Source organism: Kogia breviceps, chromosome X (assembly GCF_026419965.1).
Source record: "Kogia breviceps isolate mKogBre1 chromosome X, mKogBre1 haplotype 1, whole genome shotgun sequence".
In the NCBI taxonomy this organism is placed as follows: domain Eukaryota; kingdom Metazoa; phylum Chordata; class Mammalia; order Artiodactyla; family Physeteridae; genus Kogia; species Kogia breviceps.
Window position 1 is genome coordinate 36,291,594 of NC_081330.1, and position 22,562 is coordinate 36,314,155.

General features: G+C 37.1%; 1 protein-coding gene across 3 annotated transcripts in view; it reads left to right on the top strand.

Moving 5' to 3' along the window:
• Window positions 1–22,562, top strand: part of ACSL4 (acyl-CoA synthetase long chain family member 4) — a 72,409-nt gene that overhangs the window by 40,978 nt on the left and 8,869 nt on the right. For all 3 annotated transcript variants that reach the window (XM_059049813.2, XM_059049823.2, XM_059049820.2), the window contains exons 7-14: window positions 2,853–3,003; window positions 3,152–3,275; window positions 5,931–6,002; window positions 12,585–12,724; window positions 13,514–13,686; window positions 15,777–15,851; window positions 19,882–20,073; window positions 21,643–21,757. In XM_059049813.2, coding sequence (XP_058905796.1) covers window positions 2,853–3,003; window positions 3,152–3,275; window positions 5,931–6,002; window positions 12,585–12,724; window positions 13,514–13,686; window positions 15,777–15,851; window positions 19,882–20,073; window positions 21,643–21,757 — 1,042 coding nt within the window. The remainder of the gene's footprint in view (window positions 1–2,852; window positions 3,004–3,151; window positions 3,276–5,930; window positions 6,003–12,584; window positions 12,725–13,513; window positions 13,687–15,776; window positions 15,852–19,881; window positions 20,074–21,642; window positions 21,758–22,562) is intronic.

Genomic DNA, 22,562 nt, shown 5'->3' on the forward strand with positions numbered 1-22,562 from the left:
AAAAATGTGATTCATTTTATAAACTGATTTGTAAAAACATTTATTTTGTAGAGCAGTTTTAGGTTCACAGCAAAAGTGAGGGGAAGGTACACACGTGCACAGCATCCCCCATTATCAGCATCCCAGAGTGGTATGTTTGTTACAATTGATGACCCTAAATTGACATCATTCTCACCACAAATCCATAGTTTACATTAGGGATCCCTCTTGGTGTTACACATCCTAGGGGGTTGGACAAATGTATACTGACATGTATTATCATTATAGTATCATACAGAGTATACAATTTTTTAGAATCCAACAACCTTATTAAACTTTTATTTATTTAATTGTGATCGTATACCTGGGGATTCTTGGTTATTTTGGTGTATTCTAGAAAGGAAAGATTACAAGGTTAGCACAATACACTGTCTTGAAAGTGGAAGCCCCAGTGTGCTGTTTAAAACTTAGCATGTTAGAATCTTAGAGTTGATGTCGCCTTAAAGGTCAAATCAAAAACAACAACAACAACAACAACAACAACAAAGGAACACAAGGAAACTTAGGGAAGTGATGGACATGCCTGTTGCCCTGATTGTGGTGGTTGTGGTGGTTGTGGTGGTTGTTTGTATACGTTCAGTCATCAAATTGTACACATTAATGTATTCAATTATTTATATTATCAATTATACCTCAATAAAGCTATTAAAAAGCTATATGAACAGTTTAGATATACATTATCTCTTGTGAGCAGCACTGTTGTCCATCCAACCTAGGTTAGATAAAGAGCTGGAAGCAAATTCGTGTCACATTAAAATTTTAAATGTTGACATATATATATATATATATATACAGTGTTTGTTTAGAGTGTGCATGCAGGCAGTTAATAAATGGGGACTTGAAATTTCACTCAACTTTTTGTTTAGTTAGTATCGTGGAATGACAAAAAAAGTTATATCTTGTAATAGCAGTTCTCTTTATTAGTAGGCTGAAAGATACTTTCAAAGAACATTTACAGTTTCTCTAATTCTTTTTCCCTGTGTATGACTGTTCTAATTATATTTATTGAAATTGTTGCCTGTTTCATCTAAAAATTTTAAGCTTCTATGTTATGTCTTTTTAACTTCGTTGTTCCAGTAATTCTTTTTTTTTTTTTTTTTGCGGTACGTGGGCCTCTCACTGTCGTGGCCTCTCCCATTGCGGAGCGCAGGCTCAGCGGCCATGGCTTACGGGCCCAGCCGCTCCGCGGCATGTGGGATCTTCCCGGACCGGGTCACGAACCCACGTCCCCTGCATCGGCAGGTGGACTCTCAACCACTGCGCCACCAGGGAAGCCCCAGTAATTCATTTTTATTGTATTTTACAAATGCACCCATCCATAAATTATTAAGGGAAAAAAGGGTCCTCACAGCAGATAGTTTGAGAAGCACAACTCTAGCAGACAGGTTAACAAGCTCCAGCCTGCATCTGTTTCTCTAAATAAAGTTGGATTGGAACACAGTCACATCCATTTGTTTAACAACTGCCTATGGTTCCTTTCACTCTACAGCAACAAAGTTGGGTAGTTTGGGAACAGACCATATGACCCTCCAAGCCTAAAATATTTATTGTCTGGTCCTTTGCAAAGATAGCCTGCAGATTCCTGCTCAAGACGGCTGACTTTAATCTGTTGGGAAGACCTCTTTATTTCCCTCCCCCAATCATTCAATAAGCAGAGATGGCGCTGGGGCTCAGGACCCCTAAGATGATTAAACGTTCCTACCTGCAGACAGAGGGCAAGAAGAAACGAAGTTTAGATATTACCTTTGGTAGGAAATGAAGGGCTTGTAAACCCCTTTAAACTGTCTCTTTTTCTTAGTTTCCAACAATTCTTGTCTGATTTTGATTAAAAAGAATCAAAGTATGGTATGCCCTGATAGGGGAAAAAGCACTAATTCTGGAAGATGCAAAAGAATCCCCAATCCAGACACATAACAAGTATTCTAACTACAGGAGTGAGTGAGCATATATGTGTGTGTGTGTGTGTGTGTGTGTGTGTGTGTGTGTGTGTGTGTGTGTGTGTGTGTGTGTGTGTGTGTGTGTGTGTGTGTGTAGCAGAGAGAAAGGATCTCCTGCTATAATTTTAATCTCACTGCACTTTCAATACTTTTAAACAATGATTTACTGTATAGATTTCAAGAAGCAACAATCAAAACAGTAGACATTATTGTTTGGATTTGATATCCTTTGGATTTTACTTGCTACTTGGAATCTAATAAAAATATGTTAAATGTATAATGGTTCTCTAATTCACTATCCATGGTTCAATTGTTTTAAAATAAAATTATTTTTCTAAAAACTTGAAAAAAGCAAGTCCAGTGGTTTTCAATCAGGAGTGTGTATGAGAGTCACCTGTGGAGCCTTTGATCCATTTCGGACATACAGAATCAGAATTTTCAGAACTAGGGTCCAGAGATAGTATTTTATTTGAGTTCCACAGGTGATTCTCATCCCCACCAGTGGTTAAGAACCATAATCTAGTCCAACTGTCTCATTTTAGAGATGAGAAAGAGGAGGCTTGCGGAGCTCACACAAAATACTCTATCTTCCTGATTCTCCAAATCTTAGCTATCTTTCCACAAGGCCCTGTAAACAGCACTGTGGAGAGGCATGAACAGACAGGGATTAGGCTAAACATCCAGAAGATGGGCCAGATTGAGTTTGAAATTCTCATGGAAGGTAACCAGAATTCGATAACCATTTTCGTGGTGATTAACAGTAGAGAATATTTGTTTTAAATAGTTTATCATTGTGCCAAAATCTAAAAGTCTTATCTTTGCCTAGCAATTTGACTTGTAAACTAGAGAAAATTTGGTGCTTTGTCATTTATTTAGCAAGCGTTCCTCCAAATAGACCAACTCCTTCGGACTTGGCTATCGTCATGTATACCAGTGGTTCTACTGGCCGACCTAAGGGAGTGATGATGCATCATAGCAATTTGATAGCTGGAATGACAGGCCAGTGTGAGAGAATTCCTGGACTGGGGTAAGAGAGAATTATTCAGCTTTCTTCTTGAAATCAGAGCTCATGTTTGGCATTCTCTGGTCTGTATTAAAACAATAAGGTCATTGATGTTTCTAATTTACAGTGTCTTTGTAAGAATGGCTAAAATGTTTCTCTTATTTTGTTTTAGACCAAAGGACACATATATTGGCTACCTGCCTTTGGCTCATGTACTAGAATTGACAGCAGAGATATCTTGTTTTACCTATGGTTGTAGGATTGGATATTCTTCTCCACTTACTCTCTCTGACCAGGTGACAAGCTTTTCAGTATATTGGCATGATCATATTAAGTTACAGCGTTTGGCTGAGGACAGATTACTAAAACATGAGATATTTTAATTCAGCTAAAACTTTCTCCTTGGCTTCAGAAATATGCAGCCGTAGTAAGTAACCTTGAGGATTTGTTAGCATTGCTTTATTTTACATATTTTAAAATTATTTTGAGACAAATAATTACTTCCATTGTCCTCAGTATTCCATCAACCAGAATGTTATCAAATTAGTATTTCTGTATGATGTTAGTTGATGTTCATAGTGGTGACTTTGAGATGTGGCTTTGCCTTTTGGCTAATCAAAGAAAGTTAAAATTATCTTCAGGCTTGTTTTAGTGCTTTATCTACCTTAGTTGAAGTTCTTTGCTTTTTGTTTTTGTTTGAATATGGATGGTCTGTGCTATGTGTGATATGTTATTAATAAAAATGCTCAGTTTACCAAAATATCCCATTTTCTTTTATCCCGGATCAGAGTTTCTCCTCTAAGAAAGGCTGAAATGTGCTAGAAGAAATAATCTACATCATAAAGCACTAATGCACTCAATACCTCAGACTTGTAGGTTATGTGAGTTGGAACAGATAACTCACAGAGCAGTAGAGATCAAATTCCATGTCTAAATGTCTGTCTTTGCCCTAAATGTAGGGCCAGACAGTATCAAACTCTTAGAGGAAAACATAGGCAGAGCACTCTATGACATAAATCACAGCAAGATCCTTTTTGACCCGCCTCCTAGAGAAATGGAAATAAAAACAAAAATAAACAAATGGGACCTCATGAAACCTAAAAGCTTTTGCACAGCAAAGGAAACCATAAACAAGACAAAAAGACGACCCTCAGAATGGTAGAAAATATTTGCAAATGAAGCAACTGACAAAGGATTAATCTCCAAAATTTACAAGCAGCTCATGCAGCTCAATAGCAAAAAAACAAACTACCCAATCCAAAAATGGGCAGAAGACCTAAATAGACATTTCTCCAAAGAAGATATACAGATTGCCAACAAACATGTGAAAGAATGCTCAACATCATTAATCATTAGAGAAATGCAAATCAAAACTACAATGAGATATCATCCCACACCGGTCAGAATGGCCATCATCAAAAAATATACAAACAAATGCTGGAGAGGGTGTGGAGAAAAGGGAACCCTCTTGCTCTGTTGGTGGGAATGTAAATTGATACAGCCACTATGGAGAACAGTATGGAGGTTCCTTTAAAAACTAAAAATAGAACTACTATATGACCCAGCAATCCCACTACTGGGCCTATACCCTGAGAAAACCATAGTTCAAAAAGAGTCATGTTCCAAAATGTTCATTGCAGCTCTATTTACAATAGCCAGGACATGGAAGCAACCTAAGTGTCCATCAACAGATGAATGGATAAAGAAGATGTGGCACATATATACAATGGAATATTACTCACTCATAAAAAGAAATGAAACTGAGTTATTTGTAGTGAGGTGGATGGACCTGGAGTCTGTCATACAGAGTGAAGTAAGTCAGAAGGAGAAAAACAAATACTGTATGCTAACACATATATATGGAATCTAAGAAAAAAAATGTCATGAAGAGACTAGGGGTAGGATGGGAATAAATCACAGACCTACTAGAGCATGGACTTGAGGATATGGGGAGGGGGAAGTGTAAGCTGTGACGAAGTGAGCGAGTGGCATGGACATATATACACTACCAAACGTAAAATAGCTAGCTAGTGGGAAGCAGCCACATGGCACACGGGGATCAGCTAGGTGGTTTCTGACCACCTAGAGGGGTGGGATAGGGACAGTGGGAGGGAGGGAGATGCAAGAGGGAAGAGATATGGGAACATATGTATATGTATAACTGATTCACTTTGTTGTAAAGCAGAAACTAACACACCTTTGTAAAGCAATTATACTCCAATAAAGATGTTAAAAAAAAGAGTCATGTACCACAACATTCATTGCAGCTCTATTTACAATAGCCAGGACATAGAAGCAACCTAAGTGGCCATCAACAAATGAATGGGTAAAGAAGATGTGGCACATATATACAGTGGAATATTACTCAGCCATAAAAGGAAACGAAATTGAGTTATTTGTAGTGAGGTGGATGGACCTAGAGACTGTCATACAGAGTGAAGTCAGAAGGAGAAAAACAAATACCGTATGCTAACACATACACGTGGAATCTAAAAAAAAATTGTCATGAAGAACCTAGGGGCAAGATGGGAATAAAGATGCAGACCTACTAGAGACTGGACTTGAGGATACGGGGAGGGGGAAGGGTAAGCTGTGACCAAGTGAGAGAGTGGCATGGACATATATACACTACCAAATGTAAAATAGATAGCTAGTGGGAAGCAGCCGCATAGCACAGGGAGATCAGCTTGGTGCTTTGTGACCACCTAGAGGGGTGGGATAGGGAGGGCGGGAGGGAGGGAGATGCGAGAGGGAAGAGATATGGGAACATATGTATATGTATAACTGATTTACTTTGTTATAAAGCAGAAACTAACACACCATTGTAAAGCAATTATATTCCAATAAAGATGTTAAAAAATGTCTGTCTTTGCTCTTGTTAATACTTGAATTATAACCTTTTCTGCTGAAAGTTTCTTTCCTTGATCCTATTTACTTTTTCTTTACTCTAGTCCAGCAAAATTAAAAAGGGAAGCAAAGGAGACTGTACTGTACTGAAGCCTTCGCTCATGGCAGCTGTCCCGGTGAGTACAGAATGTCTATGTCATTCACTGCCTGCACTTGGACTTGTAAAAAAGTAACACTCTTAGGTATTTTTCTACATTTTAAAATAATTTTACTTTGGGGAAATTATGGCCAAACATGTCCCTTAAAATCTTAGCTAAGCACTGGGAAAAGAAATGGCAAACTTCTGAAGTATATGCCTGTTAGGGTTTGCCAGTTCTTGAAAATTAAGTGATGAAACTGACCTAGCTCAAATTACCTAGTCTGAGAATTGGTCATAATATTTTAAAGGTAGAATACACTCTAAAGATCATTTTGTTTAATGACTTCATTCAACAGTGAGGCAACCTAGGCCATTCTAGAGAACTGGGGCAGTGTACCCAAGGTTGCAGAGCTGATTCATGGCAGAGCTGATTCTAGAATCCAAGCCTCCTGACCCTTATGGTGGCTAAGAAAGCCTAAGGAAACTGTCATTTGAGAGAACTCCCAGAGAAAAAAGTTGAATTCTAGATATTCAAAATCCTCATGTGAAATATTGCCTTTTATAAAAATAAGATGTTACATTTTATAGCCTTATAATGATAAATTATGAGATATTTAACACAGTGTTTCTAACTTGTATAATCAAATATATTCTAGCGCTTTAGGCTTCCGAAACTCCAGTGGGAGTATCACCACTGCTTGTATCATGATCAGACTTTACATCTTATCCCAGTATCTTTCAAAGAATTGTTTTTGCACACGGAAAGCCTGCGATTACACAATGAAGTGTTCTGTTTTTTCTAAGAATTACAGATGGAAGATAATTTTTTAAGCTTCTAATTACAAAATTACCAAATAACCAAAGAATTAGAACAGATCAGAGTAGACTTTGCTTTTTTATTTAGAGGTGCTGTAGAATTCAGCAAGTTTACAAACTAAAAGGAGAGGCTTCTGATTAAAAGCATAATAAAATGCTAATAATAGGTACCATAGTACTTAAGTATGTTCTAGACACTGTGCTAAAGTGCTTTAGATGGATCATCTCATTTAATCCCCACTAAGACTCTGCTAGGTGGGTCCTGTTATCCCCATTTTATAAAGAAAAAAAAAACTTGCCAAAGGTCACAGAGCCCATAGGTGGTCATTAAAGCTTGAACTCTTTTAGCAGTCTGATCACAGAGACTTCTTACCCACTATGGCTGTCTATTTAGGATTGGTTTTTTTGTTTTGTTTTGTTTTGGGAAACAATATGTTGGGTTTATTACCCAGGAGTTCCTAGGAAACAGTATCAGAGAAGATAATTAGGGAGGGGGAAGGGCCGAGGAGTCTACGAAGTAATGTCTGAATTTAGGCCTGAAAGATAAACAGGAGTTAGCTGATATGCTATGTATCCTTTAATTACCCATTGTTCATTCTTCTTTACTTTGTGTCCTGGGAGGCTAATTTCTGTGGATGAATTACCAGGAGGACTTGCTTGCCTTCTGATTTCTGGTGGGGCTTAGCCACTTCTTGGCGCTCATGAAAGTTCAGAGGGCAGGGAGAGAGGCCTGCGTACTTACTGCCTTTGCCTCTCCCTGCTGGGCTGCGATTTTTGGCACTTGTTGCCAGGTGCTCATTGGACAGTCTCTTTCCTGTTGGCTCTAACCAGGTCTTTCCCATGGTTACCATCCTCTACCAGGTTCCAGTAATACTTCTCTCCTCTTACTTCTTCAGGCCTAGGGATAGTAAATGGCCTCCCACATTGCTAGTCCGTTGATGCTTCACCAAACCTTATGGCTCCCTTAGCTCCTCCCACTCGTCTGTAAATAGGCCTTTAAAAAATCTTATTATTGACAATTGTTCTTTATAGATTCTGTCTTCTGAGTTTGTTTCTTTCCTGAGTCAGAATAAAAGATCCATTTAGTATTGTAATGGTCACATATTCACAATGTGAGAATTCAGAGTAAATCGCTGCTGATAAGCAGTGACTCCACTGAACTGTCATGTAATATTAGGTTGAGGTAAAGGGTGACTGAAGGTGCTAACAATAAACCCTGCCAACTTGTTCCAACTGTGTTGTGTTCCTTACTCATTAAGCCCTTTCTGTGCCTGTGACTGGTATATAGTGTTGCAAGGAGCGCTGGAAGTGGTTCTCACACATCTGTCTCACTCCCATATGCTCTCTTCCACCCAACATACTATTTTTTTAAAAAATGACGTACACATGATTTATTGGTAGGGTACACATGGTACAATTTATTTATCTCCTTTGGGGGTGATTTTTTAAGTTGAAATATAGTTGATGTATAATATATTAGTTTCAGGTGTACTACATGATTTGACATTTGCACACCATACACTTCTTTTTCTTAACATCTTTATTGGAGTATAATTGCTTCACAATGTTGTGTTAGTTTCTGCTCTATAACAAAGTGAATCAGCTATGTGTATACATATATCCATATCCCCTCCTTCTTGCATCTCCCTCCCACCCTCCCTAGCCCAGCCCTCCAGGTGGTCACAAAGCACCGAGCTGATCTCCTTGTGCTATGCGGCTGCTTCCCACTAGCTATCTATTTTACATTTGTTAGTGTATATATGTCCATGCCACTCACTCACTTCGTCCAAGCTTATGCTTCCCCCTCCCCATGTCCTCAAGTCCATTCTCTACATCTGCGTCTTTATTCCTGTCCTGCTCCTAGGTTCTTCATAACCTTTTTTTTTTTTTAGATTCCATATATATGTGTTAGCATACGGTATTTGTTTTTCTCTTTCTGACTTGCTTCACTCTGTATGACAGACTCTAGGTCCATCCATCTCACTACAAATAACTCAATTTCGTTTCCTTTTATGGCTGAGTAATATTCCATTGTATATATGTGCCACATCTTCTTTATCCATTCATCTGTTGATGGACACTTAGGTTGCTTCCACGTCCTGGCTACTGTAAATAGAGCTGCAGTGAACGCTGTGGTACATGACTCTTTGAATTATGGTTTTTTTCAGGGTATAGGCCCAGTAGTGGGATTGCTGGGTCATATGGTAATTCTATTTTTAGTTTTTTAAGGAACCTCCATACTGCTCTCCATAGTGGCTGTATCAATGTACATTCCCACCAACAGTGCAAGAGGCTTCCCTTTCTCCAGACTATCTCTAGCATTGATTGTTTGTATATATATATATATATATATTTTTTTTTTTTTTTTGTGGTACAGGGGTCTCTCACTATTGTGGCCTCTCCTGTTGCGGAGCACAGGCTCCAGACGCACAGGCTCAGCGGCCATGGCTCACAGGCCTAGCTGCCCCATGGCATGTGGGATCTTCCCAGACCGGGGCACGAACCTGTATCCTCTGCATCGGCAGGCAGACTCTCAACCACTGTGCCACCAGGGAAGCCCTGTAGATTTTTTGATGATGGTCATTATGACCGATGTGAGGTGATACTTCATTGTAGTTTTGATTTGCATTTCTCTAATGATTAGTGATGTTGAGCATCCTTTCCTGTGTTTGTTGGCAATCTGTATATCTTCTTTGGAGAAATGTCTATTTAGGTCTTCTGACCATTTTTGGATTGGGTTGTTTGTTTCTTTGATATTGAGCTGCATGAGCTGCTTGTAAATTTTGGAGATTAATCCTTTGTCAGTTGCTTCATCTGCAAATATTTTCTCCCATTCTGAGGGTCGTCTTTTTGTCTTGTTTATGGTTTCCTTTGCTGTGCAAAAGCTTTTAGGTTTCATGAGGTCCCATTTGTTTATTTTTGTTTTTATTTCCATTTCTCTAGGAGGTGGGTCAAAAAGGATCTTGCTGTGATGTATGTCATAGAGTGTTCTGCCTATGTTTTCCTCTAAGAGTTTTATAGCGTCTGGCCTTACATTTAGGTCTTTAATCCATTTTGAGTTTATTTTTGTGTATGGTGTTAGGGAGTGTTCTAATTTCATTATTTTACTTGTAGCTGTCCAGTTTTGCCAGCACCACTTTTTGAAGAGGCTGTCTTTTCTCCATTGTGTAGTCTTGCTTCCTTTATCAAAAATAAGGTGACCATACGTGCGTGGGTTTATCTCTGGGCTTTCTATCCTGTTCCATTGATCTATATTTCTGTTTTTGTGCCAGTACCATACTGTGCTGATGACTGTAGCCTTGTAGTATAGTCTGAAGTCTGGTAGCCTGATTCCTCCAGCTCCATTTTTCTTTCTCAAGATTGCTTTGGCTATTCCGGGTCTTTTGTGTTTCCATACAAATAGTGAAATTTTTTGTTTTAGTTCTGTGAAAAATGCCATTGGTAGTTTGATAGGGATTGCACTGAATCTGCAGATTGCTTTGGGTAGTAGAGTCATTTTTACAATGTTGATTCTTCCAATCCAAGAACATGGTATATCTCTCCATCTGTTTGTATCATCTTTAATTTCTTTCATCAGTGTCTTATAGTTTTCTGCATACAGATCTTTTGTCTCCTTAGGTAGGTTTATTCTTAGGTATTTTATTCTTTTTGTTGCAGTGGTAAGTGGGAGTGTTTCCTTAATTTCTCTTTCAGATTTTTCATGCTTTGTGTATAAGAATGCAAGAGATTTCTATGCATTAATTTTGTATCCTGCTACTTTACCAAATTCGTTGATTAGCTCTAGTAGTTTTCTGGTAGCATGTTTAGGATTCTCTGTGTATAGTATCATGTCATCTGCAAACAGTGACAGCTTTACTTCTTCTTTTCTGATTTGGATTCCTTTTATTTCTATTTCTTCTCTGATTGCTGTGGCTAAAACTTCCAAAACTATGTTGAATAATAGTGGTGAGAGTGGACAACCTTGTCTTGTTCCTGGTCTTAGAGGAAATGCTTTCAGTTTTTCACCATTGAAAAGGATGTTGGCTGTGGGTTTGTGATATATGGCCTTTATTATGTTGAGGTAAGTTCCCTCTGTGCCTACTTTCTGGAGGGTTTTTATCATAAATGGGTGTTGAATTTTGTTGAAAGCTTTCTCTGCATCTATTGAGTTGATCATATGATTTTCATCTTCAATTTGTTAATGTGGTGCATCACATTGATTGATTTGTTTATATTGAAGAATCCTTGCATTCCTGGGTTAAACCCTACTTGATCATGGTGTATGATCCTTTTAATGTGCTGTTGGATTCTGTTTGGTAGTATTTTGTTGAGGATTTTTGCATCTATGTTCATCATTGATATTGGCCTGTAGGTTTCTTTCTTTGGACATCTTTGTCTGGTATCCATACACTTTTTAAAGCAAGATAGTTATAGAATGTTCAAGTCTTTTTAGGGAGCTTCTGGGATTTCTCAGTCACAGATAAAAACAAAGATTTCAGTTATCCAACAGTGATACCTTTTGTGGAAATGTAGAAAACAACATTGTACCATGCACGCCCCCCAGCTTTATTGACATATAATTGACACGTAGTATTGTGTCAGTTTAAGGTGTACAGTGTGATGATTTGATATACATATGTATTGTGGAGTGATTACCACAGTAATGTTAACACATTTATCACCTCACATAGTTACTATTTGTGTGTTTATGATGAGAACATTTAAGATCTATTGTTTTACCAACTTTCAAGTATACAATACAGTCTTGTTAACTGTAGTCACCATGCTGTACCGTTAGACCTCTAGCCTTATTCACCTGGAAGTTTGTACCCTTTGACCAACATCTCCCAATTTTCCCCATCCCCTAGACCCGGACAACCACTAATTTACTCTCTGTTGCTATGAATTCAGCTTTTTTAGGTTTCGCATGTAAGTGAGAACATGTAGTATTTGTCTTTTTCTGTCTGACTTATTTCACTTAGCATAATGCAAGGGCTGGTTCTGCTGTCCTCATTTGTGAATGACTCTGTTCTAATATTGATAGAGCCATCCATAGAGTTATTCATTGTAGCACAACTGAATTTACATTAATTGCTGTTTTAAATATTTAAAACTAGGTATTTATAAATAGGTGTGCTTTATTCAATAGCTCTTGTTAATTTGTGCTAAGTAATGCCAAGAAAACAACATTTAGTGATAGTTGGGGCTTTTATTGGTTTGTTTGCCTTTTTTTTTTGTTTTCTGTTTTGCATGTATTAGCTTGGGAGTCAGTATATCCCAAACCTAGTCCTACTTCTAATTTTCCAAAGAGCTGTGAAGAAGAATCCTATATTTTTTTGTTATCTTAGCTTCTGTTAAAATGGAATAGAAATGCCTAAATTATAGAGACATAACAATTTTAAGAAACTGTAAAACTCTCTGCCAGGCTGTAAGAGTCACAAGGTAGTAGTAGGAAAAACATCAGGATTAGATTCAACATAGTTGGATGTTTTAGTGCTATTTGAGCGTAAGTGAATATATTTGAAGAAAAGAATTTTAAAAAATTATCTTTATGTGATAGGTGAATGAACTATTTATTCTCCAGTCAATGTTTAAAAAATTTTAGATAAACTTAGTGTGTAGAACTGAAGAAACCCCTATACTTGTCCTTAGTGTTTTTGAAATAGTGAACAAGTTGGTGAAATTAATCCTACAATATAATAAATATTTCCATTCTACTAAAGACTTTTACCTAAGATATTGTAAATAAGATATTTTCGACTAAGACTGTCTCAGTGTTGGTGTAGTTCTTTTCAGATTATTTAATATGTTGCTTGCCTTTTAGGAAATCATGGATAGAATTTATAAGAATGTTATGAGCAAAGTCCAAGAGATGAATTATATCCAGAAAACTCTGTTCAAAATAGGGTATGATTACAAATTGGAACAGATCAAAAAGGGATATGATGCACCGCTTTGCAATCTGTAAGTATATCTCATAGACTCTGTAGTTTGAGCCTTTAAATCTTTTTGTGTTTTTATATCTGGAAGATGAGTAAGTAAATGACAAGTTAATTTAGTTTGAGCATCACCACCATGATCATAACGTTGAATTTCTCTTTTATTCACTTCTAAGCCTCATTGCTTGTATAGCAAGCAGAGGACCTTGAACTCTGATCTTGGCAAATTAACAAATTTTAATAATTGAGTACATATTTAAGATTTAATTATAATATTTGGTCTCATGAAGAAAAACTAGAGTAGACTTTTGGGTCAAGACAATTGAGTTTAAAAAAATGCCATTTGTAACTCAAAAAAGTGATTTTCAAGATTTATTTGGCGTGAAGATTTCTGATTTATTGTATTCATAAAATAGCATATTAAGTGTATGAATATAATGGTTATTTTAAATGTGGTGCTGGGGAGTTGAGATGGGGAAGCATTTTTCATTGGAAGGGAAGTAAGATATATGACTAAATGTTCCAAAGGTAACTCTACATTTTTTCCTTTGACATCATCCTTATCTTTCATTTACTGTGTGTCAAAGTAGTTTCCTGACACTACATTTTTCTTTTTGCCTTTTTAAGAGTTTTTCTGGCATTTTTTTCAATGTGTTACTAGTTGTTGCTTTGTTCACCTCTCATTATCACAATGGTCCTGAAATATAGGTGTTCAACCAAAGTTGAGAAATCTTTTCTAGAGCCTACAAATTAGTGTGTCACCAAGAATACTCTGTGCATATATTAAAAATCATTTATCACCCCTTTTATCAAGGATACTGTTTAAAAAGGTGAAGGCTCTGCTAGGAGGGAATGTCCGTATGATGCTGTCTGGTGGAGCACCCCTGTCTCCGCAGACACAACGATTCATGAATGTCTGCTTCTGCTGCCCGGTTGGTCAGGGTTATGGACTGACAGAATCGTGTGGTGCTGGCACAGTTACTGAAGGTAAGCATTTTTAATGTGGCAAATAATTATGTTAATTGATACTGGTAAGGCCAATTTGCATTGCCTTTGGGAACCATGGTAACTTTATACCTGTTAAGTAATATCAGGTTCAATGAAAATCTACATATTTTAGTTTTAGAAACTTGTAGTTGAGTCATGTGTACCCTTTATTTTTAAGGCTCGTAAATACTTATGATACACTGTCAGTCCTGAAAGTTCTGTCACCCTGGTCTTGTAATCTTCTTTCTCTAAATGATCACTTCCTCGGAGAACTGCACTCTTGGAATAAGGTATCACTTTTGTGCTCCCTCTTGAATCTGTATTCCTTCCCTGACTTTCTGTTGTTTTCAACAGCCTATAGCAGGGTTTCTCAACTTCAGCACTGCTGAAATTTTGAACCAGATAATTCTTTATTGTTGGAAGCTGTCCTGCACATTGTAGGATGTTTAGCCACTAGATAGCTGCCAGATGATATGACAGTATAACATCTTTAGATGTTACCAAATATCCCTTAAGGGGCAAATCACCCTAGGTTGTGAAACAATGGGGTATAGTAATTTTTTTTACTATCTCACTTTCAATTTAAACTTATGTCCAAAGTCAATGCCATTATCCAAAACCATCTTTCCATTGCCAGATTGTCTGACAGTGTTATTACCATCCTTAAAATCATTCAGGGCATTAGCTTTGAAGTCGTCTGATTGTTTATTTTTAATATCTTTAACTTTCACCAGATCTTCCCACTTTTTCATTGGATTGCTCCCTCCACTGCCTGCCACCTTTGGCATCTAACCTTTTATTACTTCACACTGCCCTGTGGTAACAGCCTTTCAACTGCTGTGTCTGCCTCTATTATATTACTTCTGATTCATCCTGTATTCTTCTGTTAGACACATCCACCTCAAACACTGCTTCATACCTGGTGAACGTAGCTTTCGAGATGTCTAACCTGGCACCATTGTACCTCTTCATCATTATTTGCCACCTGTGTACACACCAGGATTCTTGTTTCCAAATAAACCAATCTTCTTACTCTCTCTTGTATTTTCTGTTCCCTTCTCTTGCAATGCCCTTTTTGCTATCTGGTCACAGCCATCTTCTCATGTGCAACTCTTCAATTAAGTGTTTCCCAGACATTTCATCTTACATTGATCTTTCTAGTCTCCAAGGTGCTATTGTTCTCACCATCAGTACCATGCAGTTTAGTATTTAAAAGTGCTCTAAATTATTTCACGTGCTTTTCTCTCCAGGTAGTTTGTAAGCTCATTGAGGGCAGGGGCTCCTTACCTTTAATGTGTTTTCCTCACAATGTTTAATATAATGCTAGGTACATAATAGGTTGTCCATAAATACTTGATTACTGCCAGCAATAATCACAAACTACAAAAGGATAATATCACCATCATCATCATGTTGGATAATATCTGCCTATATTTATTGAACACTTTGTTTCTTGCCAAGAAGTTTTAAGCACTGTCCACGAATCATCTCATTTAACCCTCACAGCATATCCCTATATGAAATGGGTTCTGTTATTATGCCCTTTTATATAGATGAGGAAATGGAGGTTTAGAGAAGTTAAGTAACTTGTCCAATTTATACATCCAATCAGTGAGTTGTAGAGGAGGACTTCCAATCAAAATCTGTCTTACCAGAATCCTATGTAGATAATGGTGGAGCCAGCTCTCCTCCCTTAACAGATTTTTATACTTAATTATCTGAAATATAACCATGAGAAGCCAAAATGATGTACCAACACTGAAATCAATTACATTGTTAAAATGAAGCCAAAGGGATTTCCCTGGCAGTCCAGTGGTTAAGACTCCATGCTTCCACTGCAGGGGGCATGGGTTCGATCCCTGGTCAAGGAACTAAGATCCCACACATTGTGCGGTGTGGCCAAAAATAAATAAATAAATAATGAAGCTGAATTATTGAAAAATGGTCACCCTTTGCATTCCCCTCACTATGGCCTCTTCTTTTGTCATCTTTCAGAATCTGGCTCCAACTTTAATATTCCTGTAATCACATTAGTGGGAGTCTGAAATGTGTTACACTGATTAATATCTTTGTTGCTCTTTCCCTTATAGTTACTGACTATACTACTGGCAGAGTTGGAGCCCCTCTTATTTGCTGTGAAATTAAGCTAAAAGACTGGCAGGAAGGTAAGCATTTTATGACAAGCTCTAGTGTTTCTAGATATGCTAAAAACTACCGCGAGCCTCTAGACTTCCATTTTTAAAAAGCATTAGGTTGTCTGCGGTAGCAAGCGAGTCTTTGCTGTTGCTTGTTCCCTGTGCTTTCTTTTCCTTCAGTAACATTGTTAGGTTCCCAAGAGGAAAGGGAAATCTCTAGAATCTAGGCATGATGATTCTTAACTTCGGAATACTCGATGGTAAAGAGGAAAAAATTCTTAGTGGGGCATTCCCTGGATTTGGAGAAGGATGTATATCCTATCTTTTGAAGCTAGATTTTGCTGGTGAGTAGGTTTGGGCTGGGAAATGAAACCCCATATTTTCAGGGGATAGAGTGACTAATCACACACATACATAGCCCCCAACTTCTTAGCACTTGATCCCAGCAAACTTTTTTTTAAAAGAGAGTTAACTTTTATTAAATATCTTATAGGTTCCAGGCAAAGGACTAGACACTTGATGTGAATTATTTCATTAACTTCATCAGCTGTTTGTAGTGAGATAGGCATATACAAATAAACCCATAGACTGACAGACAAGTGAATTAAGAATTACTTAACACACAGCACATTCAATGGCCAAGGAAATTGAAATTCAGAGACATTAATTGCACAGCTAGTAAGTGGCAGACCATGAATCACACCTAGAACTGTTTGACACTAAAACTGATGCACTTTCTACCATACTTTGCTGTCTCCTAAATCACATCCCTGGTTTGGCTCAATCAAACTTTTGGTAAACAGTGAATCACCATATGATTTTGCAGTGGAGAACAAGCTCTTGGCAAGATCTTATCTCAGAAAAGATACCAAGGAGAGAATTATTTTGAAGACATTTTCCTGGACCTGACTCCAGGTACATCCTGAAGTTTAGTAAGGAAAAAACAGTTCCACTGGATTCCTCAAGAGACAAATGGGAACCTTGTGGAGGAAAGTAAAAAGAATGGATTGTGTCTGAACAAGGAGTAAGAAAATCTCAACCTTAATCCAGGTTTTGCATTTAATTCACCAGTGCACCTTAAACTCACTTAGAAAATTTGCTATTCCAAAAACTAAGTGAAAGGAGGAAGTTAACAAACAGCATTATGTAAACAATATTAAGTAATTTTTTACTGGCTTTTCAACAACTACCTTCTTTACTCCCTGTGTTATCCATATGGCCTTACAGCCTCACAGAGAATGTAGCAATGGGTACAGATTTTCACAGAACCTGGCATATAGAAGAGTGGTTCCTACTCTTTAGCATGCATGAGAATCATCTAGAAAGCTGATAAAACACAAATTCCTGGACCCTACCTCCAGAAAGACTCATTCAGTAGATCTGAGGAGACCTGATAATTTGTATTTCTTTTTTTTTTTTTGCTTGGTCACTGTGCATGTTATTCAGTTCACATACAGACAGCAAGATCCATGTATTGCTTAGAATAGAACCATTTAACCTTCAAGTATTTTGGAATTTTCCAGCTTTTTTTTTCACACACACACACTGTATTTTATTTTTACAAGAGATAAATAAACTGACACCAAGCATTGTAAATGGATGACCACAACAAAAGCAACAACGATTGCAATTACCAAACACAGAACACACTCATACTATGTCATAATATTGACATGCAGTCCAGTAATCCTCCACTGTAACAGCTCCTTTACCTTGCAGTGAAAATTGATTTGTATATTTTTTGCCTCTGAGCCCTTGTGGGATTTTTTTTTTATTCAAACAGAAAGTCACAAATTATAATCATCCTCATCAGTTCACTCAGTCCCATGTAATTAATTGTTTTTCATCTTGATCTTTTGTTAGCACTTTTATGAATTCATCAGTTTTCCATTAGAGTTCTGAAAATGCTTATTCATTCAGTTCAGCAGTAGAGTCAGTTACCAGAAACCTGTACTTGTCAGAGTCTTTTCCATGAATTCTGAAGATGAAACCCTTTTATAGGAACATTTTTGCAAAAGCATCAGAGTACACCCAGAACTGTCTGTAAATGACAAAAGACTTAAAAACGACCATGGTTAAAGATTTGATGAAAGTTCATAATAATGTAATTGACAAGGAAATTTAGTTATTTCTGAGATATACATTTTCAAGTAATAACTAGAATTATGACTTATAACATTATACCAGAACATATAAGATTTTTAGAAATTTCATGTAATGTCTGAAACATTTAACATATTTCCATACAAATAACCCAAAGAAAGTTTAGTATTAGTTGTTGTTTCTGTTCGTTTATACTGCAGGTTCTTATTAGTCATCAATTTTATACACATCAGTGTATACATGTCAATCCCAATCGCCCCCAGCAAACATTTTTATAGTTGAGAATCAATTGTCCAGCTATTTGTATAGTTTAATTTTTATAAGTAACTGCAGAAGGTGAGCCACTTAGAGGAAACCTGTGCTTTACAGACACTGGTGATAATCTGCAAAAGTAAAGCAGTCTTCCTATGATGAAATTGTGAAAAATATTAAACATATTCATTAACTGCAAAATAATTAATAGCCTAGCCATGCCAGATAAAGGAAGAGTAATTTAAAAGCTTAAGATTTTTATTTTTAAAAAATTAATTTATTTATTCATTTTTGGCTGTTTTGGGTCTTTGTTGCTGTGCGCGGGCACCTCATTGCGGTGGCTTCTCTTGTTGAGAAGCACAAGCTCTAGGCGCGAGGGCTTCAGTAGTTGTGGCATGCGGGCTCAGTAGTTGTGGCTCACAGGCTCCAGAGTGCAGGCTCTGTAGCTGTGGTGCATGGGTTTAGTTGCTCTGCAGCATGTGGGATCTTCCCAGACCAGGGATCAAACCTGTGTCCCCTGCATTGGCAGGTGGATTCTTAACCACTGAGCCACCAGGGAAGTCCCTCTTTAATTTTTCAATTTGGTATATTTGACATGCAACATTGTGTAAATTTAAGGTGTACAACATGTTAATTTGATACATTTACATGTTGTAATATGATTGCTGCCATAGCGATATTTAGCATCTCTATTACATTACATAATTGCCTTTTTAGTGGGTGGGATAGTTAAGTTTTAGTCTCTAAACAAGTCTGATGAATATAGTACAATATTGTTGTGTGTAAAGAGCCATAGACTGAACCTTTAAAAGACCAGTTACCTTGTAGGACACATCCCTTAGGTTGTTTGAACCCAAGGAAATGAATGAGCTTTGTCTGACATAAATTTGAAGTTTCGAAAAGTGTTTCTCCTATGTGACTTTTTATTATGTGCATTACTGTGGTGCTCTATGAGCAAACAACTGTTCCTTTTTAAATACCACACTGAAAGGCCAATTTTTTTCCCAAGCGTTTTACATCTCGGGAATAAGTCCTCCTTTCTCCCATGGTAATGCCTTTCCAATTTTAGAATGAAAATCTTAAAAAATGTAGGGAGTATGTGTCTATGTATATTGGGCATCAGCATCAAAATTGCTTTACTAAATGGGTTATTTATTAAGCAGTGGAATCAGAGAAACAAGGTATATTGTAAAACTTGGTAAGGAGAAGTTTGCCTTAATTTTTCTAATTTTTCTGGTACTGGGCTTTAATGTCAGTTTTGGAGAGTGGGTCCATATTTGGAGTTTTCCTTGCTATGAAGAACCTTTGCTTTATATAATAATGAGTTTAATGTTTTATGTACAGTGGGTTTTGTCATACTGAAATATTGAATAGTTTTAAATTTATAACTACCCATTCTCTTTAATTAAAACCTCCTTAGAATATATCTGAAACATATTTGATGTCAACATGTTAATAATTTACTTCTAACAACTTCAAGTGTTACCTTTCTGGGGGGTGATTTTATCTTAACAGAACTCTATGAACCCTAAGCTTTAATGATGTTCTAAGTGTGAAATTTTATGATCCTGGGAAATATTAACTAATATGCTCCCGTAAAGTGAAGTAAAATTTGATCAGCAGAAAAATAGTAGCAAAGGATCTTTAAGAATTAATAAGTAAATTTGTTTTAGAACAATAACTAATTTGCTTTTATGACGTCCAGGTGGTTATACAGTTCACGACAAGCCAAACCCCAGAGGTGAAATCGTAATCGGTGGACAGAATATCTCCATGGGATATTTTAAAAATGAAGAGAAAACAGCTGAGGATTATTCTGTGGACGAAAATGGCCAAAGGTGGTTTTGCACTGGTGATATTGGAGAATTCCATCCCGATGGGTGTTTACAGATTATCGGTCAGTGTATTCTCTTTTTGTGCTTTTCTTTAGTTTTTGCAACTTCCACATATATGAAAGGTAATATTGGTCAAGTCATTAATAGGGTTGATGATTGCATTGGTTTAAACTTTAGAAAAGTTATTTAACTTTGGTCTGTGCTTCTCCATCTGTGAAATAGGGACAACAATACTGACCTGGTAGGGGTTTTGTTAGGATTAAATGAGTTGATACATGTAAAATGTTGAGAGCAGGGCTGTGCCTGCACCTTACTTACTAAGTGGTAGCAGAAGCAGCATTGGGGTAGGGAGGGTGGGCAGGAAAATAGCAGTTGGCAGTGAGAAAACAAAAATTGCTCAGAAGAGGTTTTCTTTGTTTTGTTTTCTTTTGGTCAACTATTGATACATTTCATTCCGTATAACCACCTACTGTAACATACCCTATTCTAGGCCTTCCTCACCATTTACCTCCCCACCCAAGAAGCATTGTGGACATGTTATTTTCCATAGTGGCCATTTATATGACTCTAACTAGCCTGGACTCTTAGAAAATTATATTATCAGTCCTCAACATTAATCTGTTCTTCTGAGAATGTCAGTTGGCTTGGCACTGCCCTTATTGAGCCTACTGAAATAGACTAGTTCAAAGCTACTCCAAAATAGCCCTTACACTACTCATTTTAATCAGGCCAAAGTTAAAAATTTGACTAGCTGATAAGGACCACTCTGTTGGGTCCCATTCAGATCCTTTCAAGCCATAAAATTTCCTCAGTCATTTATCTCTAGTGGTCCATTTAAGTCTGTCTCTGGACCCATATGTGACCTGAATATAGTTAGAGATTTCCTGGGAAAATTGGTTCTTTGCCTAGAAGTTTGATCTGCCAGGGAAATTCCCAGGAAACATGGCTCAGTCTAGAACCAGTAACTCCCCCACCTACACCACCACCGCCTTTTCCCCCTTGATCCTTAATTGTGCTGGAATCAAAGGCTGGCTCAGGTGGCATGTGAACTGGGTTCCCAGCCTATGGGTAGGCAGGTCAGCACTCACACAAAGGATGTAAGGCAACCTGATGATGTGCCATCCTATGCCATCGTGTAATTAGTGCACTGTCGTTTTAACAAGATAATGACAAATCTGGAAAATGGGGAATTAACATTTATTGACTGTGTTCTTTATGTCAGACATCGTGCTACATGCCAGTATGAGGTTGGCATCATTATCCCTAATAAAATTTGAGGGTTGGAGCAGTCAAATAACATGTCTAGGATCACATAGCTAGTAACGGGCAGAGCTACCATTCAAATCTAATGCCCCAAAGTCTTTGTTCCTTCTATTACATTCATTATAATATTAAACATTATAGTAAGATATTAAAGCTTTTGGTGTAGGATATAACATTTTAGCCAGTACTTCTTTAACTAGGCATTTTCTTTTTAACTGATATGTATGGGCAAACATTAGATATAACAAGATATTAAAAGAAGTATCTTTATAAATAAAGATTAAGGTGATGAGACTGAAAGAAAATCAGAATTGGACATACCTTAATAAATGTACTATAGATAACATAACATGTTTCATGACTTACAGATCGTAAGAAAGATCTGGTGAAGTTACAAGCAGGGGAATATGTATCTCTTGGGAAAGTAGAAGCTGCACTGAAGAACTGTCCACTTATTGACAACATCTGTGCTTTTGCCAAAAGGTAATTTTAAAGTTGCATTTGTGTTTCATATACTTACAGTAAAAGGATAATTGGGAAAAAAATTGATATAATCATAAGGGAAACATCAAACTTTCAGAGTTGGGGAATGTTATAAATTTATGAAAGTTCTTGAATTCAACAGCTTAAAGGTCATTTGAGATAATCCAGACATTTTAACTATTTACTGGACCACCTACTGTGTCTTGCTAAATACTTAGCTATGCCACAACAGTTATTTCATTTAATATCCATAACAACTGAAACTTAGCATAGGTAATTTTCCCAAGAGGGTAACACAGCTAGTACAAGTTTTCTAAATAAAAAAACCTGAGAGATTGAACCATTTTCTTTCTTTATGTGTTAATATGGTTTATTTTTCTGGGCTTTATTACTCCCTTTAAAAAATTTAATTATAAAAAACACAAAACCTAAATTTACCATCTTAACCATCCTAAGTGTACAGTTCACTGGGGTTAAGTATATTCACACTGTTGTACAACCAATCTCCAGAACTTTTCATCTTACAAAAATGAAACTCAATATCCATTAAACCACTCTCCATTTCCCCTCCCCCACCCAGCCCCTGGCCACCACCATTCTACTTTCTGTTTCTGTGAATTTGACTCCTCTAGATACCTTGAGTAAATAGAATCATACAGTGTTTGTCTTTTTGTGACTGGCTTATTTCACTTAGCCGATTGCTTCTCAGGATTCATCTACATTGTAGTATGTGTCAGAATTTCCTTCCTTTTTAAGGCTGAATAATATTCCGTTGTATGTATAGACCACATTTTGTTTAGTCATT